This window comes from Anolis carolinensis, chromosome 5 (genome assembly GCF_035594765.1).
Source record: "Anolis carolinensis isolate JA03-04 chromosome 5, rAnoCar3.1.pri, whole genome shotgun sequence".
Taxonomy (NCBI): domain Eukaryota; kingdom Metazoa; phylum Chordata; class Lepidosauria; order Squamata; family Dactyloidae; genus Anolis; species Anolis carolinensis.
Window position 1 is genome coordinate 166,208,464 of NC_085845.1, and position 25,442 is coordinate 166,233,905.

At 40.1% G+C, this 25,442-nt stretch overlaps 1 protein-coding gene across 9 annotated transcripts in view; it reads right to left on the minus strand.

The window, feature by feature from the left end:
* The window catches only part of anks1b (ankyrin repeat and sterile alpha motif domain containing 1B), a 444,290-nt gene extending 418,884 nt beyond the window's left edge, over window positions 1-25,406 (minus strand). For 8 of the 9 annotated variants that reach the window (XR_010006296.1, XR_010006295.1, XR_010006294.1 and 5 more), the window contains exons 1-3: window positions 25,052-25,406; window positions 16,441-16,521; window positions 5,507-5,663 (exon numbers count right to left, since the gene is read on the minus strand). Coding sequence is in view for 6 of the 9 variants with exons in the window: in XM_062980966.1 (XP_062837036.1) it covers window positions 5,507-5,663; window positions 16,441-16,521; window positions 25,052-25,185 (372 nt within the window). In the remaining 3 variants the exon portion in view is untranslated. Of the gene's footprint in view, window positions 1-474; window positions 596-5,506; window positions 5,664-16,440; window positions 16,522-25,051 lie in introns of those variants that run through there. The other variant, XM_008110819.2, reaches the window with a different exon arrangement.
* Between the last annotated feature and the right edge of the window lie 36 nt (window positions 25,407-25,442).

Below are 25,442 nucleotides of genomic sequence, written 5' to 3' on the forward strand. Positions count from 1 at the left end.
AACAAACATTAGCTTTTGATTCTGTAATTTCTATATAGGTATTACTTAAATATTTACACAAACTAGGTATGACTTGTAACAGAGTTGCCAGAAATAACATGACTTGCATTTCTCAAGCTACGTTTGTTTTAAATTAGTATTACTTTTAATATACCAAGTGAGTACCAAACAAGTATTTTACCTGTTATAAACATAGTGAAACAAAGTTACAGCTACAAGCATAATGAGTGCATTGTAAGCCATGCATGCATAACTATATACTTCAAACAGGCAGTAAGATATTCAACTGCCGCACGTAAGGACAGAAGAGGTTTTATGATAATATATGCATGTGATCTGAAGGGACAAAAGATGTGCTTGAAAAAACACACATTGAGATTAGGTAATATAATTTACCTAATTCAATGTACATGAAAAAAAACAGTGCAGAAGAAATGGAATAGCATGTTTCAATAAAAATCGGAAGGACATTACCTGGTACTCATGATGCAGATTGAAATTGACTAAAGCTGAGTTTCTAGTCAATTTCAATCTTGTGTAAATGTCACTGGTAAAACATCTCTGTTGCAGACCTACTGCAACTTCTGAGTTGACCCTAAGAAACAGAAGGAGGAAAAAGAGAGAAACGGGTTTGGGAGTAAGGGAGAACGAGGATGGGAGGGAGAGAGAGAGAGAAAGAGAGAGAGAAATAAGGAAGGTAGGAAATAACACATGTACAGAGTAAGACACACAAGGGGTAAGAGAAGATGGAGAACAGGAAAACAGCTGTTGACCCTTCCTCTAGTCTCCCTTTTAAAATAGTTGTAATACTTTCAAGGTCTGCATGACCATATCAAAAATATGTGCTGTAGTGTGGGCCCAGGTAACTTCCATCTCTTCATATCCTATGTATTAACAGTTAATGTTATAACACATTTTAGTGGTAGAACCTACAGTTATATAAAGCTGGCAAGACTATGGCATCAAATGAATAGATTGAAAGGTAAAGAATTCAAGCTCCAACTTTATTTCAAATAGAAGAGTCTGAGGCTGGATCTACACTATCCTATATCCCAGGATCTGATCTGAGATTATCTAATTTTTTCAAAATTCCATTATCACAGGAATAGAAAGTGGGTTAATATCTTCTGAATAGGGACAAAGACAGCAAAACAAACACCACAGGGGTGTTAACCCTTCCGTACGCTATCCAAAGCTATGTATATACAGTAGAGTCTCACTTATCCAAACTAAACGGGCCGGCAGAAGCTTGGATAAGCGAATATCTTGGATAATAAGGAGGTATTAAGGAAAGGCCTATTAAACATCAAATTAGGTTATGATTTTATAAATTAAGCACCAAAACATCATGTTATACAACAAATTTGTCAGAAAAAGTAGTTCAATATGCAGTAATGTTATGTTGTAATTACTGTATTTACGAATTTAGCACCAAAATATCACGATATATTGAATACATTGACTACAAAAATGGCTTGGATAATCCAGAAGCTTGGATAAGCGAAGCTTGGATAAGTGAGACTCCACTGTATCTGGAATTACACTTTTAAAATGTACCTATTCCAACTTACAAAGAAATTCAACTTAAGAACAAACCTACAGAACCTATCTTGTTTGTAACTTGGGGACTGCCTGCAGTTTATTCAGGCCTCCTTATCAAAAAGGAATCGAAGCTTAATTTGACATCATTTAACTATATTTATTCCAATGATAGTCAACTACAGTAGAGTCTCACTTATCCAACATAAACGGGCCGGCAGAATGTTGGATAAGCGAATATGTTGGATGATAAGGAGATTAAGAAGAAGCCTATTCAACATCAAATTAGGTTATGATTTTACAAATTAAGCACCCAAACATCATGTTATACAACAAATTTGACAGAAAAAAATAGTTCAATATGAAATAATGCTATGTAATAATTACTGTATTTACGAATTAGCACAAAAATATCACGATTTATTGAAAACATTGACTACAAAAATGCGTTGGATAATCCAGAACGTTGGATAAGCGAGTGTTGGATAAGTGAGACTCTACTGTAACACTATCACTAATAGTTTTTTTAAAAAGATACCATTGCATGGGAAGAATTTTAATTATTTGAATAAAAGAAAGGAAAAACTGAAAAATGCACTGTAATGGCAGAAAAATCACACACAGACAAACACACATATATAATGATGTACATAATGTGCCAGGAAGGTGGTTGTCTTATGTGAATTACATATAAATAAACTAGAAATTTACTTCTTAGAACCAAATATTTTAGTAACTTATTACTATTTTACTGACTTGTAAATGACTGTATAATGTTGAATCAACCTCACACATTGTTTCTATGGAGTACGGGTTTTTTACGGTTATATTCAGTAGCATTTTTCTGTTACCTGCCATCTTTAAATTGTATACCTTATATCCTTTATACCCTTATTTTCTTTTACTTTTCTCTTCCCTTTCTTACTCTTATCACACCACAAGTTCCTCTTCTGGGTACTGATCCAATAGTTCTTTCAGGATATGTTTCTATGTTCCACGTCTAGTGTCATACTTCTCCTTGTAATTAAACCAAAATTAATCCTGTCATGAAAATTATCTATTACAGGCAGTCCCTGATTTACAAACATCCAACTTACAAATGATTCATAGTTAAGAACAGGGTGAGGGAACAGGAAGTGACAGAAATCTACCCCTAGGAAGGGAAATTAATCCTGAAAGAGTTATCATGGGAAAAAGGTGTCTCCACTGAAGCTTTATCACTAATCCTCTTTTCCACAACAAGCCAAAATTTTCAAAATCCAATTATCACAGGGATAAAAAAATAAGGTGAAATCTTCTGAAAGGGACACAGACATCAAAACAAACACCTTATGCTATCCAAAGCTTATACATACATATATATATATATAGTTACACTTAAAAATGTACCTGTTCTGACTTACAAACAAAATTCAACTTAAGTACAAACCTACAGAACCTATTTTTTCATAAGTTGGGGGCTGCCTGTACTTCCTCTCTTTGATATGCAATTATTACATTATCTGTAGTTTAGCAACCAAGATTTTTTAAATAAAAGATCTCACTAATGAATATTAATACCAGGTTAGAAGCTTCTTTCACATATTTTTCTTCCGTAATTTATAAGTAAAATGTGAAAATGGCCTCTGCATCCGTCTCCTGCCTTTTCTGATGCTAAGAACTGCTTTAATCATTTCACTCTTCCACATGAGAAGACAACTCCACAAATGTTATATAGTTTTTTGTTCAAATAAATATGAACAAGAAAACGAAGAACCACTAGAGGGAGCAACAAAGATATAAGGAAGACGAATATAAATCCTCTGAAATTAGTGGCAATTACTTGAGCAATTCAAACATTATTTATCTGCTATTTTAATCCATTAAGAGAAAATTATAGGCTATTTTTTCTGAACTGAAGAAAATATTTTCTTGTTGTTCCACTTATTAATTATTCAAAGACTACATGGGAAAACATTTCTAAAAGAAACAATGAAAGTCGGTTAAACCAATAAACAAAAACACTGGCTATCATCAGTATAATTTACTGCTTTGTTGTTGTCAACAATGAAGTTTTGTACAGCTGACTCACAAAACACAGTTTTGTTTGTTTAAAATGCTATAGTTAAAATCACTTATTTGTACACAATTTATGAATACTTCTGAATAAAGGAGAAATGTCTCTTTCTCCCTGGGACATATAATTGAAAAGAAAATACACTCAGACTGTATTTTTTTCAGTCTACTAGCCATGTATGCCAAGACTGTAAACTTATTTTAGAAATTAAGCAGTGTTTAAAAATATTCCAAGAGCATCCTACCATTAAGCAAGGAATACTCAGAGGTAGTGTTGCCAGTGTCTTCCTCTGAAATATAGCCTATAGCACCTAGCATTCATTAGCAGTCTTCCATTCAAGTACTGTAGAATTAATAAATAAGTATAAAACAGAAAAAAACTTCAGGAGTAATAACACTATGTAACAAAATTTGAAAAAAAAATCTGTTCCTGGTTTGAAAGTGTTATTTCCTGTTTAATTGATCATACTTACTTTGAAAGTAGTTGTTATACTTCAGAAACTTCGTTTTTGTGGCGCCCACAAATTATGTTGAATTGTTTGAGACTTTATGAGATATTCATTGAAAAACTATAGCAAATGTGCTGCAAAAAGCAGTTTAATATTTTTCCATGTTTGTATGATGGAACCAAATTAGGAAATGACATTTATAACCCAGGAACAAAAATTGTCTTACACAGTATAACGGTTATATTACAATTTTCCTATATGCTATATGTTGTTCAAACCTAACAAAAGAATAAGCTAAGGGAAGTGCATTTATTCAGACATTTTCAGCATATCTTCCTCAAAGGCTCCCCCCCCCTCCTAATGAATCAACCTCAATCTCTCTTAGCAATCCTATAATATTTGATAAGCTTTCCTATACAGGAACAGAGAGGTTCTCCAGGACTTACGTAACTCAGTTGAAGATTCATGCTGATAACTTACAATATACAGGGTGTTTGAAAAAGAACTCCCTAGTTTTAAGTTAAAACACATTAAAACTAGAGAGTTCTTTTTCAAACACCCTGTATTTTATCTTTGAAAAATATCAAAGTAATAATGAAGAAGCAACTAGCAAAAATTATTCGTGTTGGCATAAAATAAGAATTAAAGATTTAACCATAAGCAGATTGCTTTAGTGAAACCTGAGTAGCTCCATTTTGACAATAGCTAACATCTCCCAATCGACTGTATTGTTTCTACCATAATGTACTGTGGAAATGTATAGTTGAGAAACCCAACTGTCTTATAAAAGTAGACTATAACTGGCTACAGAATTTGTGCACCAGATGTAGACCTTGGGCATCATATCTCATTTGAGGAGATGGTGGCTTGTGCTACTATAGTGGTGTATCATGACAGGGTGGGAGGCACTCTAAATTACATAGCCAAGCCAGAAACGGTTTAAAAATAGCAATTTAAAAACAGATGTGCTTTTTGAAACTCTTGATACAACAGCTTATGAAAATGCTTTCAGCTTTCCTAGGTTGGATTTAATTGCGCAAATCTAGATTTAGTAATGCCTAGACTATCAATGAGACATTTTTTTAAAAAAAATGACTAATGCTAGTGCCATGGATTTAAATGGCCCAACTCTGACTGATTCTTGATCCCAAATTTATAGCAGATCATAGACTAGCATTCCTTGGCTACAGCATAAGAATATACCATTTCTTTTAGCAAAAGCAGTACAGAAAATTAAGTACGTTACACTTAGTCTATTTTAAATGCAGGTATATGTGTGTTAGTTTTAAGTGGCATCAAATCACCTATACATGAAGCTTCAAATAAATCACCATAATTAATGATTTTCATGAACATCTTTAAAATTGCAGGAATTTCACGAATCCATCCCTATATCTGTAAGAACGAAAGTATACTTACTTGTATTTTCTGAAGACATAAACAAAAATATTTAATACTGTCACCTGTTCATTCACTCTGGAATGTGATGGCCCATGATGGATAAGAATCTTCACAATTTCTACATCTCCTTTCCATGCAGCCAAGTGAATAGGAAAATACCCTTTATTATCAGCCACATTCGTGGATGCTTCATACTGAAGTAATTTGATAACTACGTCCCTGAAAAATATTTAAATAAAACAAGCGTCAACAGAATGATTACCATATGAAGCTTATGCACCACAGCACATATTGTCAAATAATCTACAACCAAGCAACAACAGTTCTTAGTCGTTATTCAATTGATATTATCATCAGTGCTAGAGATGCTGTCATCAGGCTTGCAGAATTTTAACCTATGGCATTTACAAATGGTTATGATTATGCCCCAATGTGTCCTTTAATTATGGAAAGAGACATCAGAAATTGTATAATTATGACAGATTTGGTTTACAGTCGTGTTTTTCAGAGACAAATGAAACCTGAAAATATCTCTAAGGATTTTAAAAGAGCCATATTTAGTTCTATAATATAGATTCAAATTGCAGGACAATATGGATTCAAATTGCAAGAGAAAATACTACATCCAAACATTAGAGAGCACTTCCTGGTGATAAGAGCTGTTTGGCAGTGGAATAAATATGTTGCTTCAGAGTGTGGTGAAGTCTATTCCTCTAAGGATTTCTAAGCAGTGGCTGGGTGGTCATCTGTTGGGGTGCTTTGATTATATGTTGCTGCATGGCAGGGGGTTGGATTGAATGGCCCTTGTGGTCTCTTCCAACTCTATGATTTTATTAATGTAGACAGAAAAATAATAAAAAAGGGAGCCACACAACTTACTGCAATGAGGTGGCAAGTCAAGGTTATCCAGAACATCTCATTAACAAAGCTAGTATCAAGGCATCCAAAGTCCCCCGAACCACCCTATTGGAGGACAAATTGAAATCCAGAGACAATAGACTGGTATGGCCCCTCACTTCAACCAATCTGTCCAAACATGTCATTAAAACTGTGACAAAATATTGGAATCTTGTGACACTTGTGTAGAAGGGGCCTCACACAATCCAGTTCTAAGCAGATAATATAAGATTATAAATATAATATATAATAATTACTGTGGTATAATAATACAGAACAATATAATCTCTCAAACCAGGACAGTAAATAAAGAGCAACACTCTGAAAGCAGGGAAATTCTAGAAAGAAAACAATCAGTGCCAGCTAACACCTCCCAACAAGGGATTTCCCTAGGCAGGAAGCAGCTAGGCTTTGAAGCTGTAAGGCCATTAAATGCTAATTAAGGTGGCTAATTGCAGCATTCATACCTGCCGCACTAAGACTATTAATTGCTATTCAACCTGGCCAACCAAGGATTCCGCAAGGTAGAAAGCGGCCAGGCTTGCAAGCAGCAAGGCTATTCAGTGCTGTTCATCTTAGCCAACCAAGATTTCCCCTAGACAGAAAACCCTCAGGCTTTGAAGCCATGGGACTACTCCGTCCCATTCAACCTGGCCAACGAAGGATGCCCTATGTAGAAAGCAGCCAGGCTTTTAATCTGCAAGACTATTCAGTGCAATTCAAGCTGGCTAAACAATGATTCCCCTACAAAAGAAGTAGCCAGGCTTCAAAATGGCTCTTTGATTGAGGGTGCTACTCCAGCTCGCCAAACAAGGATTCCCCTAGCTATAACACAGCCAGGCATTGAAGCTGCAAGGCTATTCAGTGCAATTCAACCAGACCAACAAAGGATTAACCTTGGTAGAAGATGGCCAGGCTTTGAAGAAGTGTTACGACTCTGTACTATTGAAGCTGATCAACCAAAGATTTCTCTAGGTAGCAAGTAGCCAGCCTTTGAAGCAGAGAGGCGTTCATTGCAATTCTAGCAGCCCAAAAACCATTCCCCTAGAACGCAAGCAGCAAGCCTATTCCATTGTATTCCAGCTGACCAAACAAGGATTCCCATAAGAAGAAAACGGCCAGGATTTGAGGATGCAAGGCTATTCACTGCTATTCCACCTGGCCAATAAAGGATTCCCATAAGCCACAACAATGTGTGGCCGGGCACAGCTAGTAATAATATACTTGTCCACCTGAGGAAGACTTAGTACAAGTCGAAACCGGTCATGGAAAGTGGAAATCCTCTACAAGGAAGCGGAAGTTCCACAACAAGAATTATAGAGGAATATCGTTTCTTGAAAACTTGTTGCATTGAACTTTTTTCTACAAGAGAGTAAAAGAAACTACTGCCTTTAAGGGGAAATCTGTTCCAAAGAATGGATCTTTCGTAACTCCATCCCACAAGGAAGAAACAACATCTAGTAAAGTGAATGTTATAAACTCTTGATATCTTTTGGAAGACCTTTACAACCTCCACAGAAGAGAATTATTGCTAAAAGTATATTTGGTTTAATGTTTTTGCTATAATTAGTCACTGTGAATATAACATACTTTTTCTTTTTGTATTAACACTTATTTTGTTTGGTATAAGCTGTAAAATATATAGTTGAGATTGGTCTTCTATTGTAATTAGTGGATTAGTGTCTGTGTGATTCAAGGGACTCCATTTTCTTTTCAGTTAGTGGCAAGTCAGTGCACAGGAAAAGCAGTGCCTCTTCTCTCTCCCTTGCATAACTGGTTACTGTTTCAGGTCCCCCCCCCCCGGGCCCTTCTACACATGCATTATAACCCAGGTTAAACCGGGTTAAAATGGGGGGGGGGGTAGCCAAAATGTAGATGGAATCAGGTAAAAGGCTGGAAAATATGTGTTTAAAAGTTGCCCTTTAAACCCGGTTCTTCCTGACAAACACACATTTATTCCTGCCTGTGTAAACCTGCAGGCATGGACTCCCTCCTCTCCCCCCCCCCATTTCCCTCTCAACTTATCAGAGGAAGCCTTCCATGCAGGCCTGAAGCCTTTGCCTCTCTTCCTCCAACAAAAGATCCAATGGGGGAGGGTCTTGGAGCAGAAATCCCTCCTCCTTTACCCAAATGAGGGTGGGTGGAGGGAGGGAGGCTTCAGGTCTTGTCAGAGTCTTCTCCTGGTAAGTGCAGGGGGAAATGGGAGGGGGGAGGGGGGAGGGGGAGGGGGGGGAGACTGGCAGTGCTAATGCCCACCCCTCCTGATCTCAGATCAGCAGGGGTGAGTATTGACACACACATCCCTGCAAAATCCCAGGGCTTAGATCAGCTGTGTGGCCTCCAGCACAAGAAGAATTAGGATTTTAAATCCCAATTCTTCTTGCAATTTTTGCTGTCTGGAAGAGCCCCCCTGTGGCACCTCATGGAGAAGATGAAAGAGCCAGCGTATTAGTTTAAACCCCTGGCTTGAACTTACTGCCTGACTCACCCAGATGGAATATCTGGATGTTCGAGCTGGGTGTTTTCATTTAGATCAGGCTGGGAGATTTAAAAGGGGGGAAGCCTTGGAGTTCTGGTATTCAGTGCCTGAGCAGCATTGAGGCAACATTCAAAAAAGAGTAGCAGAGAAAAGGCTGAGAAGACTGTTGGGAGGTAGCAACAACAGCGACTATGAGGATATAGAAGCAATGATAAAGCAGGGGTGGGAGAAAGAATTGAAGCACCATTGCAGGTGTGGAGTGTGCAGGAGATGTATAGTAAAATATATGGGAAGACCAGAAGGGAGAGGAATATGACACATCAAAACTGCTACACTTACTTGGCAAGAAGGCTGCTGCATTTATTAGGGAGAATTCCTTGAGGGGTTTTAGGATTCCAGCATTTGGGACAGACAGATCAAGACTGAATGGACTTGGAAACAAATTTTTCATTAGTGAAGGTGACATAAGGCTTGAATAGAATTTCAAGCCTGGAGCAGTAAGTCCTATTAGTTCTAGCCACCACATTCTAAACCAGTAGATGCTTCCTGACAGTCCTCCAGGGCAGTCCCACAAAAAAATCATCTAGAATGTTTATTTCTATGGTGCAAGACTGGATAGCTACCTGTAAAGTGTGCTGTAGAAGTGAACCTCCAGCATTAACAGGGGGCACTGAACTAGACAATTTTTGAGATCCCTTCCAACTTACTGACTGGTTGCATTTGTTCCGAATAAGGTAACATTGTGCTTTTAGTTGCACGCTCTCTCAGATATCATGGATTACTACTTTCATTAAAGCCGGGGTGAAGATATGTGTAAATATATTTCCAAGGCTGTTTTGTGTGAGAGTGTGTTGTTAGTGGTATCATCGTCGTTGTTGTTTTGTTTTAACCACCTTGAATTTTCCCACAAAACAAAAGTAAGCTATAAACATTTAGAATACATATATCAACTTCAAGAACCATTGTGTATAGTAGTTTGAGAGAAAGACAATGGCAAACCACTTCTAAACAAGTCTTACTGTTATGATTGAGCCTCATGGCTCTGTTACTGACAGACGTGGGCGTAAGACTCCTCGAGAGTCAGATACTCTCGAGGAGCGAGAGAGAAAAAGACTGCGAGACATATTTGCAGCACCATCTGACGAGGAGTCTTTCGAAGGGTTTACGGAGAGAATGGAGGAGGGGCTGGTTAGCTCAGAGGAGGATGAGATGGATTGGACTCGGGTAAGGGAGGAAGTGGGTGCCACTGGCCATGATGGGACAGAAGATGAATGGGGACCTTCAGGATTAGACCCATGGTTTAGCTGGAGGGATGGGACGGGATCCACAGCTGGAGATGCTGTTGGGCGTAGTCAGAGGTGTTCCAGCTCTGACGAGGAAAGTGATGAGGAAACGCCCGGGTTAAGGAGGACAGCTGACAGTGATGAAGATTTGTAACTGGCATAAAATGGGGCTTGGGAGCAATTGCAAATTGCGTTGGGCAAGGTAATCTGGGCAAACGCTTGGGATCCGTGTATGTGTGGGACGCTTCCCTGAAGACTTGTGTGCTTTCCTGTGCTGTGACGTAAGTTGATTGGAATCCAGGGTCAGACGGCGGGAGGGATTGTGTGGGCATTTGTTTGTGCAAACCTGTGCTTACTCTTATTAGCTTGACCCTCCGTCGTCTTCTTGACGGACGCCATCTCCTGCTTTGAGAACTCGGACTGAACTGACCACGGCTTGGCTTCCCCCCTTCTTGGACTTGGAAAAACTACAAACGTCTGCTTCTGGCTTTGATCTACGGAACGGAACTGGTCTACTCAACTGCTACAATCCTTGGCTGATTTACTCGTGTTGGAGATCCTGTCTGCTGTGTGTGTGGGGGAGCGACGCAAGTTACTCTAAGCACAGTGTTGGCAGCAGAGAGGAATCTGCTGCCAATTAGTTGCATTCTTTGTATCTTTTGTTCCTTGGCTTTCGTTTCGTTTATACCCAGGCTGAAGCAAGCAGTTTGTTTTTACCCGGATTAAACTCCGGTTTAATCCGGTTTATCTTTTGAACATTTACTTTTGCCCCTTTTTGCTCCTAAAGGCAAAAACTGCCTGGCCCTTGTGTTTTACGGGCATTTTTGAGTTCTGTAATCTAATAAACTCTGTTACTTTGAATCTTGTGGCGTTCTGTCCTTGACAGATTGCCCAACGCCCATAAAAAGTTTATTGCAGCAATAAACCCGTCAGGAAGACGATGGATGAGTTAAGGGCCAAAGTAGACCAATTGCAAACGGCTTTTACCGTTATCCAAACAGCTCAGGCTGTGAAAGGACATGTTTTGACTCCTGAACGCTTTGACGGAACCAGGTGCAAGTTGCCAACCTTTTTGGCACAAGTGGAGCTTTATTTTTCTCAGCTCAGTGCTCATGCTTTTCCTACAGACACTAGCAAGGTGGCCTTTATTTTGAGTTTGTTGACCGGTCCCGCAGGACAATGGGCCACTAATTTAATTTTGGGAAATGACCCAGTCAAGGACAATTTGAATAATTTCAAAAAGTTGTTAACTGATACTTTTGGGGATCCTCTCCGCACGGAGAACGCTGGGTGGGCTCTGTATCGGTTGAAACAGGGAAAGGGGACTGTTTTGGATTACTTAAATAAGTTTAACCTGTATCGCCACCAGCTGGATTGGGGGGAAAATGCATTCATGCTTTTATTTACTGCCGGGTTAAGTGATATGCTCCAGGATGAATTAGCACGCTTGGAGCCGGCTGAAAGCTGGGACGCCTTAGTAGCTAAGGTGCTGCGTTTAGACGCAAGGTTCGAGGCTTGTAAACACTCAAAAGCAATGTGTGCGCCACCCATGCATGTAACCAGGGCACCTGTGGTGATGGGGGAAGAGCCCATGGAGCTTGGGGTCTTTAAAAAGCTGTCTACAGAGGAAAAGAGCCGTAGGAGGCAGCTGGGCTTGTGTTTGTACTGTGGGAATGCTGGGCATTTTGCCAAAAATTGTAATGTGAAACCTTCCCAGCTTTCGGGAAAAGGCCAGCCCTAGTGCGACGTGAGTCCAACGCACTAGGGCTCCTCAAGCAGTCAACTGAGGGGAGGAAGCATGTTTTCGTACCCATTACATTATCTGTTGGGGGAAGGGAACTTGTTTCTACTTTGGCACTGCTGGACTCAGGGGCTACGGTCTCCTATGTAGATATTGAGTTTGCTAAGAAGCATGGCATTCCTAGAGTGCGCAAGGCATGCGACGTGTGGGTGGAAGGAGCAGATGGGAGACTGCTGGAGACTGGGGTGGTTAACCATGAAACCTCAGCAGTAACGTGGGAGGTGCAGGGAGTAACGGGAACGTTTGTGTGGGATATTACGAGCTTGCCTAGATATGATGTGATCCTGGGGATGGATTGGCTAGCTGTAGTAAACCCACAAGTAGATTGGGCAACACGTAAAGTGATCTTAAAGAGGCAGGATTGTTGCACTCTAAATGTTACTCATTCTGATATGGAGGGAGTGCCTGCTGAGTATGGGGAGTTCTCTGATGTATTTTGTAAAAGAGAAGCGGACAAATTACCACCGCACAGGCCATATGATTGCGCCATCAAGTTGGCAGAAGGTGCGAAACTGCCAGCAGGGAGGCTGTATGCCTTGACTGTACCGGAAAGGCAAGCTTTGCGGGAGTTTCTAGATGAAAATTTAGCCAAGGGGTTTATTCGCCCATCTAGTTCTCCAACTGCGGCACCGGTATTCTTTGTAGCCAAAAAGACTGGGGAACTTAGGTTGGTCTGCGATTATCGGATCCTAAACAAATACACCATTCGGGATAGGTACCCGCTGCCTTTAATCTCGGAACTGTTATCAAGGGTGCAAGGGGCTAAGGTCTTTACCAAGCTTGACCTGCGGGGGGCCTATAACTTAATCCGTATACGGGAAGGGGATGAATGGAAGACGGCATTTAACACGTGTTTCGGATGCCACGAGTTCCGAGTCATGCCTTTTGGGCTTTGTAATGCTCCTGCGGTATTCCAGAGGTTCATGAACGATGTGTTCAGGGACCTAATTGACCAATTTTTAGTGATTTATTTGGATGATATCTTGATTTTTTCTAAGGACGAGAAAGAACATCGTCAACATGTCAAGCAGGTTCTGCACCGACTGCGGGCTAATGGGCTTTTCGCCAAGGCTTCCAAGTGCGTCTTTCATGTGCCTGAAGTGGAGTTCCTAGGTCATGTAGTGTCAGGTAGGGAACTTAAAATGGACCCACATAAGGTTGACGCCGTCAACTCATGGCAGGAGCTGAAGACTAAGAAGGATGTACAAAGGTTCTTGGGTTTCGCTAATTACTACCGGGAGTTTATTCCGAATTTTGCAAAGCTCACGGTACCTTTGACGCAGCTTCTGCGCAAGAAACAGCCATTTGTGTGGGGGCGGGAAGCTCACGAGGCGTTTCTACAACTAAAGTCTAGTTTTCAATCGGACAACATACTAACCCATCCTGATGTTGACAGACCGTTCGTGGTAGAAGCGGACGCTTCTAGCTACGCGTTGGGGGCTGTATTGTCTCAGAAGGATTCCTCAGGGACCTTGCGTCCCTGTGGATTTTACTCGCGGCAACTAACACCCTTCGAGCAGAACTATACCATATGGGAGAAGGAGTTGTTGGCGATTAAGGTGGCGTTTGAGGTGTGGCGGCACTGGCTTGAAGGGGCACGGCACCAGATCGTGGTCAGATCTGATCACAAGAACTTAGAGCACTTGCAAACAGCAAAGAAGTTAAACCAGCGTCAAATCCGCTGGGCTTTGTTTTTCTCCAGGTTTAACTTCAAGGTGCAGTTCGTGGAGGGGAAGGCAAACTTGCGGGCCGATGCTTTATCCCGCAAGCCGGAATTTAAGACCAATGAGCAGGTAGTATGTCAGACCATCTTGCCTACTGCCTCTCTGTGTGTTGTAGATAATGAGCTTGGGTTACATGACCAGATCCTTGAGGCTCAGAAGGATGATGTGTGGACTCAGGAGCAACTGATGCTGCTCTCTGCAGGTAACCGTACCATACTGCCGCATCTCCAGGATCAAGACGGGGTATTGGTGCGTAGGGGGCAGGTTTACGTACCAGTAGGGACCCTCAGGTTGGAGGTGATTAGAGCCCACCATGACGAACCCATGGCTGGGCACTTTGGCAGGTTCAAGACCGTACAGCTTATCACCAGGAGCTACTGGTGGCCAAAGATGCGGCAAGACATTCTGCGCTTTTGTGACAGCTGCGCCGTTTGTCAGCAGAGTAAGACGCCTGTTGGGCGCCCTAGAGGGTTGTTATCGTCTTTACCTGTTCCGGAGAGGCCATGGCAAATCATTTCCATGGATTTTATTTCAGATTTGCCTAAGTCTGGGGGTTATACTTGTATTTGGGTGGTGGTGGATTTATTTAGTAAACTGGCTCATTTTATTCCTTGTTCAACCATTCCGGCGGCCCCTACGTTGGCCTTACTATTTACAAAGCACATCTATCGTTTGCACGGAGCACCCGAGGTGATTATTTCAGATAGGGCTCCGCAATTTGTGTCACGCTTTTGGAAACACTTCCATGAGTGTTTGGGGACTAAGTTAAACGTGTCTTCAGCTTTCCATCCGCAAACGGATGGACAGTCGGAACGGGTTAATGGGCTCTTAGAGCAGTATCTGCGTTGTTTTTGTTTAGATCAACCCACGGCTTGGGTAAAGTGGTTACCGGTGGCGGAATTTGCTTACAACAATGCGGTGCACACGTCTAGTCAGCATACGCCATTTGAGCTAACTTATGGTTTTCACCCACGGGGAGGTGTGGCGCCGTCGACCAATGTGGTCTCTTCGGACCCTGTGTACCGCTCTTCGGAAATGGCTGCATTGCATGATGTTGCCCGTCGCTTACTGTTGGAAGCTAAGGCAACGCAGAAGATTCAGGCTGACCGCCACAGGCAGGCAGGGGAGGAGTTGGAAGAAGGGGATTTGGTGTGGTTATCTTCCAAACATATTAAACAGGCTGGGGGAAAGTTTGCGCCTCGGTATTTGGGTCCCTTTCCTATCGTTAAAAAGATTTCTTCTGTTGCGTTTCGTTTGCGTTTACCGTCTAGTTTAAAGGTCCATCCAGTCTTTCATCGTTCGCTGTTGAAACTTGATACCTCTAGTCGTCGTGGTGCTATAGCGGAGGGTATCACTGCCACTTCTCCGCCATCGGGGGAGGAGGCCTTTGTGAGAGGGGATAGTGTTATGATTGAGCCTCATGGCTCTGTTACTGACAGACGTGGGCGTAAGACTCCTCGAGAGTCAGATACTCTCGAGGAGCGAGAGAGAAAAAGACTGCGAGACATATTTGCAGCACCATCTGACGAGGAGTCTTTCGAAGGGTTTACGGAGAGAATGGAGGAGGGGCTGGTTAGCTCAGAGGAGGATGAGATGGATTGGACTCGGGTAAGGGAGGAAGTGGGTGCCACTGGCCATGATGGGACAGAAGATGAATGGGGACCTTCAGGATTAGACCCATGGTTTAGCTGGAGGGATGGGACGGGATCCACAGCTGGAGATGCTGTTGGGCGTAGTCAGAGGTGTTCCAGCTCTGACGAGGAAAGTGATGAGGAAACGCCCGGGTTAAGGAGGACAGCTGACAGTGATGAAGATTTGTAACTGGCATAAAATGGGGCTTGGGAGCAATTGCAAATTGCGTTGGGCAAGGTAATCTGGGCAAACGCTTGGGATCCGTGTATGTGTGGGACGCTTCCCTGAAGACTTGTGTGCTTTCCTGTGCTGTGACGTAAGTTGATTGGAATCCAGGGTCAGACGGCGGGAGGGATTGTGTGGGCATTTGTTTGTGCAAACCTGTGCTTACTCTTATTAGCTTGACCCTCCGTCGTCTTCTTGACGGACGCCATCTCCTGCTTTGAGAACTCGGACTGAACTGACCACGGCTTGGCTTCCCCCCTTCTTGGACTTGGAAAAACTACAAACGTCTGCTTCTGGCTTTGATCTACGGAACGGAACTGGTCTACTCAACTGCTACAATCCTTGGCTGATTTACTCGTGTTGGAGATCCTGTCTGCTGTGTGTGTGGGGGAGCGACGCAAGTTACTCTAAGCACAGTGTTGGCAGCAGAGAGGAATCTGCTGCCAATTAGTTGCATTCTTTGTATCTTTTGTTCCTTGGCTTTCGTTTCGTTTATACCCAGGCTGAAGCAAGCAGTTTGTTTTTACCCGGATTAAACTCCGGTTTAATCCGGTTTATCTTTTGAACATTTACTTTTGCCCCTTTTTGCTCCTAAAGGCAAAAACTGCCTGGCCCTTGTGTTTTACGGGCATTTTTGAGTTCTGTAATCTAATAAACTCTGTTACTTTGAATCTTGTGGCGTTCTGTCCTTGACACTTACCAAGATGACTTTAGGAGAGGGTTGCCCTGGGATTGCCATAAATCAGAAACAAATTGAGAGCATAAAACAACAAACATAAATCTTGGTCCCAAAGGAATAAAATTAATTTGTATACATGAAAATAAAGATGGTTTCTGCCACTGGACAGGCAATATAAGCAGAGGAAACAATGACATTTTATTATATACACATATATATGACTGTTTCTGAACTTTGTACAAGTAGAAAAATAAAATAAATGCATCTGGTACTTACTTGTGACCATTTAAGGCTGCATGATGTAAAGCAGTGTACCCTGAAGCATCCGTGCAATTTATGTTTGGTCCTCGCCAAATGCTGCAAAGAAAACACAAACTCCATGGTATTATTACAATTTGAATCAGTAAGTCAATTTGTAAAACTACTTATATATTACTATGATATAAACACCAGCACCAAATATAATTTTATATACAGAAAAACACATTTGAATGTGATATTTTTGTCATCTAAAGACAAAAATAAAGCTAATAAAAGGAATAGTTAAACATAATTAGGAATAAATTTTAAAAATAAAAATTAAGGAAGTCATTTTAAACAGGAATATGTATGATATGAAGACTGTATCAGTTCATACCCGTCATGCAATAATAGTGGGTGGTCAAGATAGCAAAAGTTATTAATAAGATCAACACACAAACTAAGAGAGGCTGCAACAGTTTGCTTTTACCTGAGTTTATAGGGAAAACTGATTCTCCCTGCCCCTGTTGCTAAAATAATTCAGTTCAAACTACTTTTGTACTTTGAAAGTCAGAGTGCATCTATACTGTAGAATTAATGCAGTTTGAGACAGCCTGGTTCAATGCTATGTAACCATAAGAGTTGCAGTTTCTTCTGGTGAGGTTCCATGCTGGCTGTGTCAGCTAACTGTTCTAGCACGGGGAACTTTAAACATGGGAGACTACCCATGTTCAGACTGAAAATGCTGGGGACAGTGCAGGAGCAAACCGGAAAGGTATGCTTTCCAGCATGTGATGGACAACCGGGTAATGTGGAAGATGCGAGGTGCTGTGCAATGGATTTGCTTCTCTGCCCCACAATTTGCCCTACTGCCTTATGGATTCCCTGCATTAAGGACCTCCATGTGACGAGGTACAAAGTTCATAACAATTGAAGGGAGAAAGAGAAGATAGAAAATGGGACAAAATCAGCCTCTACAAAATCAGTTCTTAACCTGGGGTCCCCAAATGTTTTTGGCCTACAGCTCCCAGAAATCCCAGTCAGTTTACCAGCTGTTAGGATTTCTGGAAGTTGAAAGCCAAAAACATCTGGGGACCCCAGGTTGAGAACCTCTGCTCTACTATCCATGACACTTCTCTAACCACTGAAAACACTACACAAGGGAATGGGGCTCTACTGAATATGGTCAGCTGTGTTATTAAAGAAAAAATAAAGGCAACATAATCCCAGACTATGTCGAAACATCTTCCATGTCTGAACTAATTCTAAATTCTGTATCTCTACTATCAGATTAAAACATATATTGATCGGTATAGACTGAGTGGGCTGGTCCAAGAGATCATGAAGAGTCAGAAGTGACTGAACGAATAAACAACAACAAAATAGACTGCACAGGAAAATAAAGTGCAGATCCAATGCATGGATTTAAATTTTGACTGACCCTAATAAAGACCATAGGGGAATGCAAAGAATGAGATCAGGACAACTGTGGAGATGAGTAGCAGTATAGGAGTAGTACCCACAACATTCTCTCTAAATCCTTGATGTAATAATGTAACTTGAATAATAAAATATTAAAAGAGTGTCTTTAATATCGACATCAATCTGGCCTAAGGTTACTTGGTTGTTCAAACAATGATCACTAATAGATACAACTATGATTCAATAGATTCACTACACAGATAATCAGAAACAGATCATAGATGATCTACTGAAACTACATCAAGATTTGTGCGTATGTGTGCATATACATAGAGTGAGGTCTCCACATTCACAGGTGTAACTTTTATGGATTTGATCAATATGTTATCTTTAGAAATCTTTAGGTCCTCCAGTGCAACTCTATGGTCAAATTCAACAGGAATTTGACCACAGAGTCCTCTTGGAGGACTTAGTGATTCCAAAAAAAAAAAAATCTCTGTGCATTTATAGGTCCTCCAGTGTGATTCTATAGTCAGTCTCTGCCAGAGGTTGACCATCAAATCACACTTCAAACACCTAGAGAGTAGTACTGGAAAACAACTGATTTCTACCGTGTTTCCCCGAAAATATGACAGTGTCTTATATTAATTTTTGCTCCCAAAGATATGCTAAGTCTTATTTTCAGGGGATGTCTTATTTTTCAATTAAGAAGAATTCACATGTATTGTTGAACAAAAAAATATATATTATATACTATACAGTAGTTGTCATCACAAACCAACATAATCAGACAAACTGTGAATCCTATCAAGAATTTCTTGTTACTACCATTATTTTCATGTACAACTGGTATGTACATTTACCAATTCTGCATGCTCTGGTGTTCTGTTTGGCAGGCGCCGGGCAGCTTCCAAACAGAAACTTTGCTAGGTCTTACTTTTGGGGGAGGCCTTATATTTAGCAATTCAGCAAAATCTCTACTAGGTCTTATTTTCCGGGGATGTCTTATTTTCGGGGAAACAGGGTAGAAAGGTGTTCTATCAGGTAAAAGGAATAGTATTGTTTTAATTCGTTGCTTTTTATATTTTTGTGGAGTTCCTGTACCCCTGACCCAGCAATGTGAAAGGTCTACTATATATAAAACATTAAGAATATATTGCAAATCAAAATTAGAAACAAATTTAAAATAAACACATTTTAATTAACTTATTAATATAATAATATAATAAACATCCATCTAAATTAGCATAGTTGCAAATTTCTTATAGGTATTATCATTACTATGTATATAGCTCTAAGGCGTAATGTGAATACAATTTTATTTGACAAGGTAATTGCCATTATGTGTCTGTAATTACTTCAAGTGCCTAATGGCTTCGTTCAAGTGACCATAACTATAACAGAAAACTATCTGAAGACAGGTTTTATAGTTTATAATATAACTGTATAGATAAGGCCAAAATTAAAGGGTTATTCCCATTACTTCTCCATTGCAGCCCCTCACAAACACAGGGTGCACACCTGGAGAGTTTGCAGACCATTTTCAAACAGTACAAAAGGTTACAGGAGAAAGATAAAAAGTTTTTGGTATGCTGGTAGTTAGGGGTGCCAGCATAATATTTAATATATTTATGGGTATGTTCATTAATAATGTAATTTGTTGATATTGAAGAAATATATAGTTTGTAGTCTAGATGAGGCAAATTTATCTAATTAAATATATAGATGACATTCAATATAAACTATATCTCATTATTGTTCAAGTCTTCCCTATGGTGCAGAATAAAGAAAGTAGGAAATAAATCACATTACTATAACTTGCTTATTAAATTATAAACTATGATTTGGCATTTTATCTGAAGCAAGTCACAGTGTTCCTATGCCTCAAACAATACCTAACATCTAGAGATGCCCTCAATCCTCAATCCATCCCATTTTGAAGAACCAGACAATAAAGGCTTTTGAATTGACTTGCACTATAGAATAACTTTTGTCTCTTGCACATAGCACTTTGCTTTATCTAATGCTATCCAGCATATTAGTGGTTTATATGCTTTTCATTATATCATAGTAATATCTAGGGAAAAATTGAATGAATCCAATATGATTCATAATTCTTAAAAGTAAATCTTAACACATTAATTACTCCAGTCTCAAAACTATTAATTACATATAGAAACATTAACAATCCTTGCATACACACCACCACATCATTCAAAGTTGACGCTAAGCTGTTACTTATTTTGTTGCCTTCTCAGTGGAAGGCAGACCAGTGAAATCCATTCTTTGTCACAGTTGGGAAGTTTTTATTCCCAGTGTAATAGTATCTCAAAGTACAACACTTTCATCCTCTTGCAAAAATATAAAAATAGAATGGTACTTGGAATTTTAATCTAGAATGGGTCCAAAATATAAGAATAAGTTGCCTACTTATAACTTCTTCAAGTGGTCATCTGTGCTCTCAAACAAATTGGAAAGTTCTACAGTTGAGTAGGCTGGTAAATATATCCCCTTCTGCCTACCATGCATGTCCCCACCTGCACAGCCACTGTCAACAATTTTAAAATCCACCTTGATACAGGACTTGTGAAAGCATAGATCAGCTGTTCCCAACCTTTGGTCCTTCAGGTGTTTTGGACTTCAGCTTCCACAATTCCTAACAGCTGGTAAACTAACTGGGATTTCTGGGAATTGAAGTCCAAAACACCTGGAGGACCAAAGGCTGAAAACCACTGGCATAAACGATTACTCAAAATATCAGTTACTTCTAAGCAACTTTACAAATGTTTGGAGGGACAGGTTACTGAAGAATAGGAGGCAGTATGACCAAAATTAGCATGTGCTCTAGATTTGCAGTCCAGTTTATAAATGATGAATACATGTGGATGGTTGTGACCATATAGTGGCCTTTCAAAGATCAGGTAATGGTATTCCATATATCAGATCTGTCAATGACAACGTGAATGTGCTTCATGAATAGGCACATTAGCCAATTCTTAAATCAACCGGATGATCTTAAAAAAATCTTTTAAGAAAAATGTTGTGCTGACACTTGTTGACTTTTTCAAGGACCCCCATAACAAACAATCTATTCTGACACTACTTTTGTTAAGGAAGAGGTGTTTGGTCTTAGGACTCCAATGGAATACAAGAAAAGGCTCGCCTGTAGGAATGCCACGAGCTCAACTGCACTCCTTGCAGAGGTGATAGCAATGCAAGTGCCACACTTTCAAGGTGAGTACATGTTCATCAGCAGTGGACAAAGGTTCAAATGGCTCATGAACCAGCTGCAAGAAGATCAGTGATAACATCATTCTATGGGAAGGGATTTAGACCATAAATATAAGGAGAAAGTTTCTTGCTTTTAGACTCAGACTTGGTAATGTTGTTCTCTTTGACAAGGAACTCTTGTGAGTTCTGAAAGATACTACAAAGCATTTGTGCTTTTTCTTCTTTTGTGGCAGTTTGATGGATCTTTCTTATCATTGTTTTTCACCAACATACTACAGACTGTGCAACTTCTCCCATCTCCAATGCACCCTGAACTCACTCCATGTTTTAACTTGGAAGAAGTGTGGGGCAATTTTACCATATGTGTGATATGATCAAATTTAGGATCTTATCAAACCACATCACATTCTTGCTACATTTGTGCTGTAACAGCCAGGTCTGACTTCTCAAGGAATTGGTGAAGCTTGTCCAGTAGTTTTAACAGTGATAATGAACTCCTTGGCTGGATCTACTCTGCCTCATATCCCATATAAATATTAAATTGGATTATACGAGTCTATACTGCTAGATAATCTGGGATAAGCAGATAATCTGATATCAGATCCTGGAATATAGGGCAGTGTAGATTTAGCCTTAAACACAGCTGAAATATGGGCATCCAGGCTTCGGTCCAAGTGTAAAAGCATTTCCAAGCTGTAAATCTGAAATTTCTTGGGGACTGTAACCTGATCCAGTACAGACTGAATCCCTACTCGTAGAGCTTTCCAGCTGACCAGCAAGACTTTTATCTTGTCTGGATTAAATTTAAATTTGTTTGGCCTCATGTATTCCATTATTGATAGCATACAACGGTTTAGTACAGAAATAGCTTCCTTGTTATTGGATGGAAAGGAGAAATAGGGTTGTGTATCATTAGCGTATTGATGGTACTGAACCTATGATACTGAACCTCAAAACTCTAAATGACATCTCCTAGTAGTTTCATATAAATATTAACACAAGGGACAACACTGAACCCTGAGGGATATCTCAGGATGGAGGCCAACAGTTCTTCAGTCTGGTGAGTTCAAGAGAGGATTTTTCAACATTGGCCTCACTATAGCCTTTTAGAAAAGATGGAAGCTTGCCTTGTTGTAGTGAGGAATTCACTATTTCCCTTATCCAATCCACCAATCTCTCTAGAGCTACTTTCAACAGCTACAAGGGACATGACTCTAGTATGTAAGCACATCAACTGAGAAATGGATTCATAACAATCACTGCAAATCACCTGTCCATCCACTGGATGTCTGATGTAGTGTTCAAAATCTTGTGGCAAGCTATGTCACCTTGTTCATCCAGGATCAAATTTCTTCTCTGTCACTGATCTGGCATCAGACACTGATATTTGTTGCCATCATTGGACTAACAATACATTTTCTTTAGTAGATTCATAAAATAAATACTTTTGTGTAGCTTTATTTCTTTTTGCATATAGAATCATCTAATTTCTGGGTCTCATAGCTTGCTTCTAAGTTCTGTAATATAGTATCACCAGAAATCTGTGTTGAAGGGGATTTTTTCCCCTTATGCTGCTTGTAAAACTCTGGTATTCAGAGTTTACCCATTCATATAATATTCAGACATTTAAGCTATTTGGTTCCAAAATGTGTTCACATTCCTCACTGTATGCACTTTCTCTGGCCCAGTTCATTTTTATGAGCTTTCCCAGGTTTTTATCCAACTATTTTTTATTGTTAATGTGATTTTAATATGTTTCATAGATTTGTTTTTACATTGTTGTGTTTTATTACATTCTTGCCACATTTGTGCTGTAGCAGCCAGGTCTGACTTTTCAAGAAATTAGTGTTAGATGGTAGTAACTGAAATGTATATCTTTCTTTTTTCCTTTGCTAACTAAATACTTGATATTGGCCGGATCAGAAATGAATATATATATGCACTTTAAAAGTTGTCTTTTGTCCTTTTTTAAATACTCTTTCCAAGCTTTTTAAAAGATTCTGAGGCTGGGGTGGGGGAAGTATAATGCAACTGTTCTGTATGATAAAACTAGTGAAACTTCTACTAAAAAGAAGGCTTATAAATCTAACTTTCAGCTTCAGTAATCAATTTTCTATATATGTAATATGGTACTATGTAATATGGTAACTGAAGCTCTTCCATCATTTGTTATTAAAAGTGAGCAAACAGATGAACATAAATTGTAAACACTTAAACCGTTGCTCTATGAAATGTATCCTAAGCGAGTAAACATAGAAGAATGGTGCAGACTATAATAAAGAGAGATGCTAATTGTGTCACTATGAAATTTTGAGCATGTTATTATCCAATTGTTACAGCCATCTCAAACACTACTCATTTGAAATTTTAATAATGTAACGAGAAAGGGAATAATGTGTTTAATATTCCTTTGTGCAAAGATACTGTGAGTTGGAGAAAATATTAAACTTGTTACTATAGAGAATCCTGAAAAACTACCAGAGCCTTTTTGCCTGTCACTGAAACAATTTTCGTTACTTCAGAGCATGCCTTTTTTCAGTGGAACACACTTACTCATTAGTTTAAGTTTTAGGTCAATAGCATGTCAATTCATTTTGCCTTGCTGTGCTCTTGTCTGCTGTAGTCCTAATAGAAGAGCTGAGTGCTGCAGACCTTTTATTTGACAAAAGGCAAATGCCCGTGAAAGATATTCTTCTCACAAGCCGAAGAATTATACTTAATGTTCCATTATTAATGCCTAAAATTAAATACATATAATATGAGGCTTATCTGAATAAGAAGTCACCCTCCCTTTATCTATAACTGCTTAGTAGCTCATTATCATATACAGTACTGTAGTTTTGAAATACAGAGCACCTGCTGCATACATTTCACACTTACTCTATGTAGCAGATCTCTCATTAGGAGGTTCACATTCCTTCGCAATACTGTCTTACTAATGAGAGACATTTCTTTCTCCTTCAAAGGAGAGATGTAAACATAAGCTTGGGGGGAACACACATACCAATTTACTATGCAACTATATATATGCAGTAGTTAGCTCTTATCATTTGTCATAAAAAGAAAACACAAAAGGATTCATAGCAATGTGTCATCTATATATGCTAAAGTTCTGCACCAGAGCAAGTCTCAAAGCAAAACCAAGCACCTGCTGACGCATTGAAGGGAGGGGGGCACAACATAACTGTGTTAATGTCATCCAAGCCAGGGACTTTGAAGTACAGTAATTACAGGACAATGTGTTGTCAAAGGCTTTCATGGCCAGAATCACAGGTTTGCTGTAAGTTTTCTGGGCTGTATGGCCATGTTCCAGAAGCATTTTCTCCTGACGTTTTGCCTGCATCTATGGCAGGCATCCTCAGAGGTTGTGAGGTCTGTTGGAAACTATGCAAGTGGGGTTATATATCTCTGGAATGTTCAGGGTGGGAGAAAGAACTCTGGTCTGTTTGAGGCAAGTGTGCATGTGGCAATTGGCCACCATGATTAGCACTGATATAGCATTGAACACCACAGAGGAATTCCAGACATGAATCAATCAGGGCCAGCTAACACCTCCCAACAAAGGATTCCCCAGGCAGTAAACTGTCAGACCTTGAAACTGAAAGGCTATTAAATGCTAATCAATGTGGCTGATTGAAACATACACACCTGCCTCAAACAGACCAGAGTTCTCTTTCCCATCCTGAACATTCCAGATATATAACCCCACTTGCATAGTTTCCAACAGACCTCACAACCTCTGAGGATGCCTGCCATAGATGCAGGCAAAACGTCAGGAGAAAATGCTTCTGGAACATGGCCATACAGCCCAGAAAACTCACAGCAACCCAATTACAGGACAGTTGCACATCTCAAGAGGCCAAACACAATTTCTAGGTCTTGTGAATAATACCAGCCAATATGAGAAAGAAGAGGGAGATGGTGATGAGGAGGAGGAAAATGATGAGGAGGATGATAAGGAGGAGGAGCGCCTGGCGGGGAATCATATCCCTACCTCAGCAAGTTGGATAGAGGGATAGGTCCAGATCCACTGCCCAGGAGCCCTCCTTTCCTGCCAGCCAAGAGTTTCTCCACCAAAGCCACATTCCCAGTGCGAGCAGCTTCCAGCAGTTCCTGGTCCTTCCCCATGGTTGGGAACCATCAGAGAACCTTACCAGCAAGATCCTTCCCCCACTCAAAAATATGAATAATATCACAATAAGTCTTCCCTGCTGGGAGGCTGAGCAATGGGGATATCCCTCTGCAGCGTCCACAGACCAGTTGGGGAAAAAGGGAGCAGCAGAAGAGGGAGGGAAGGAAGGAAGGATGGGGAAAAGAACCTCCTCCTATTTTCACGAGATCTGGGTGGAGTGTGGAAGAAAAAGGAGCAGGAGGAGAAAGGACGG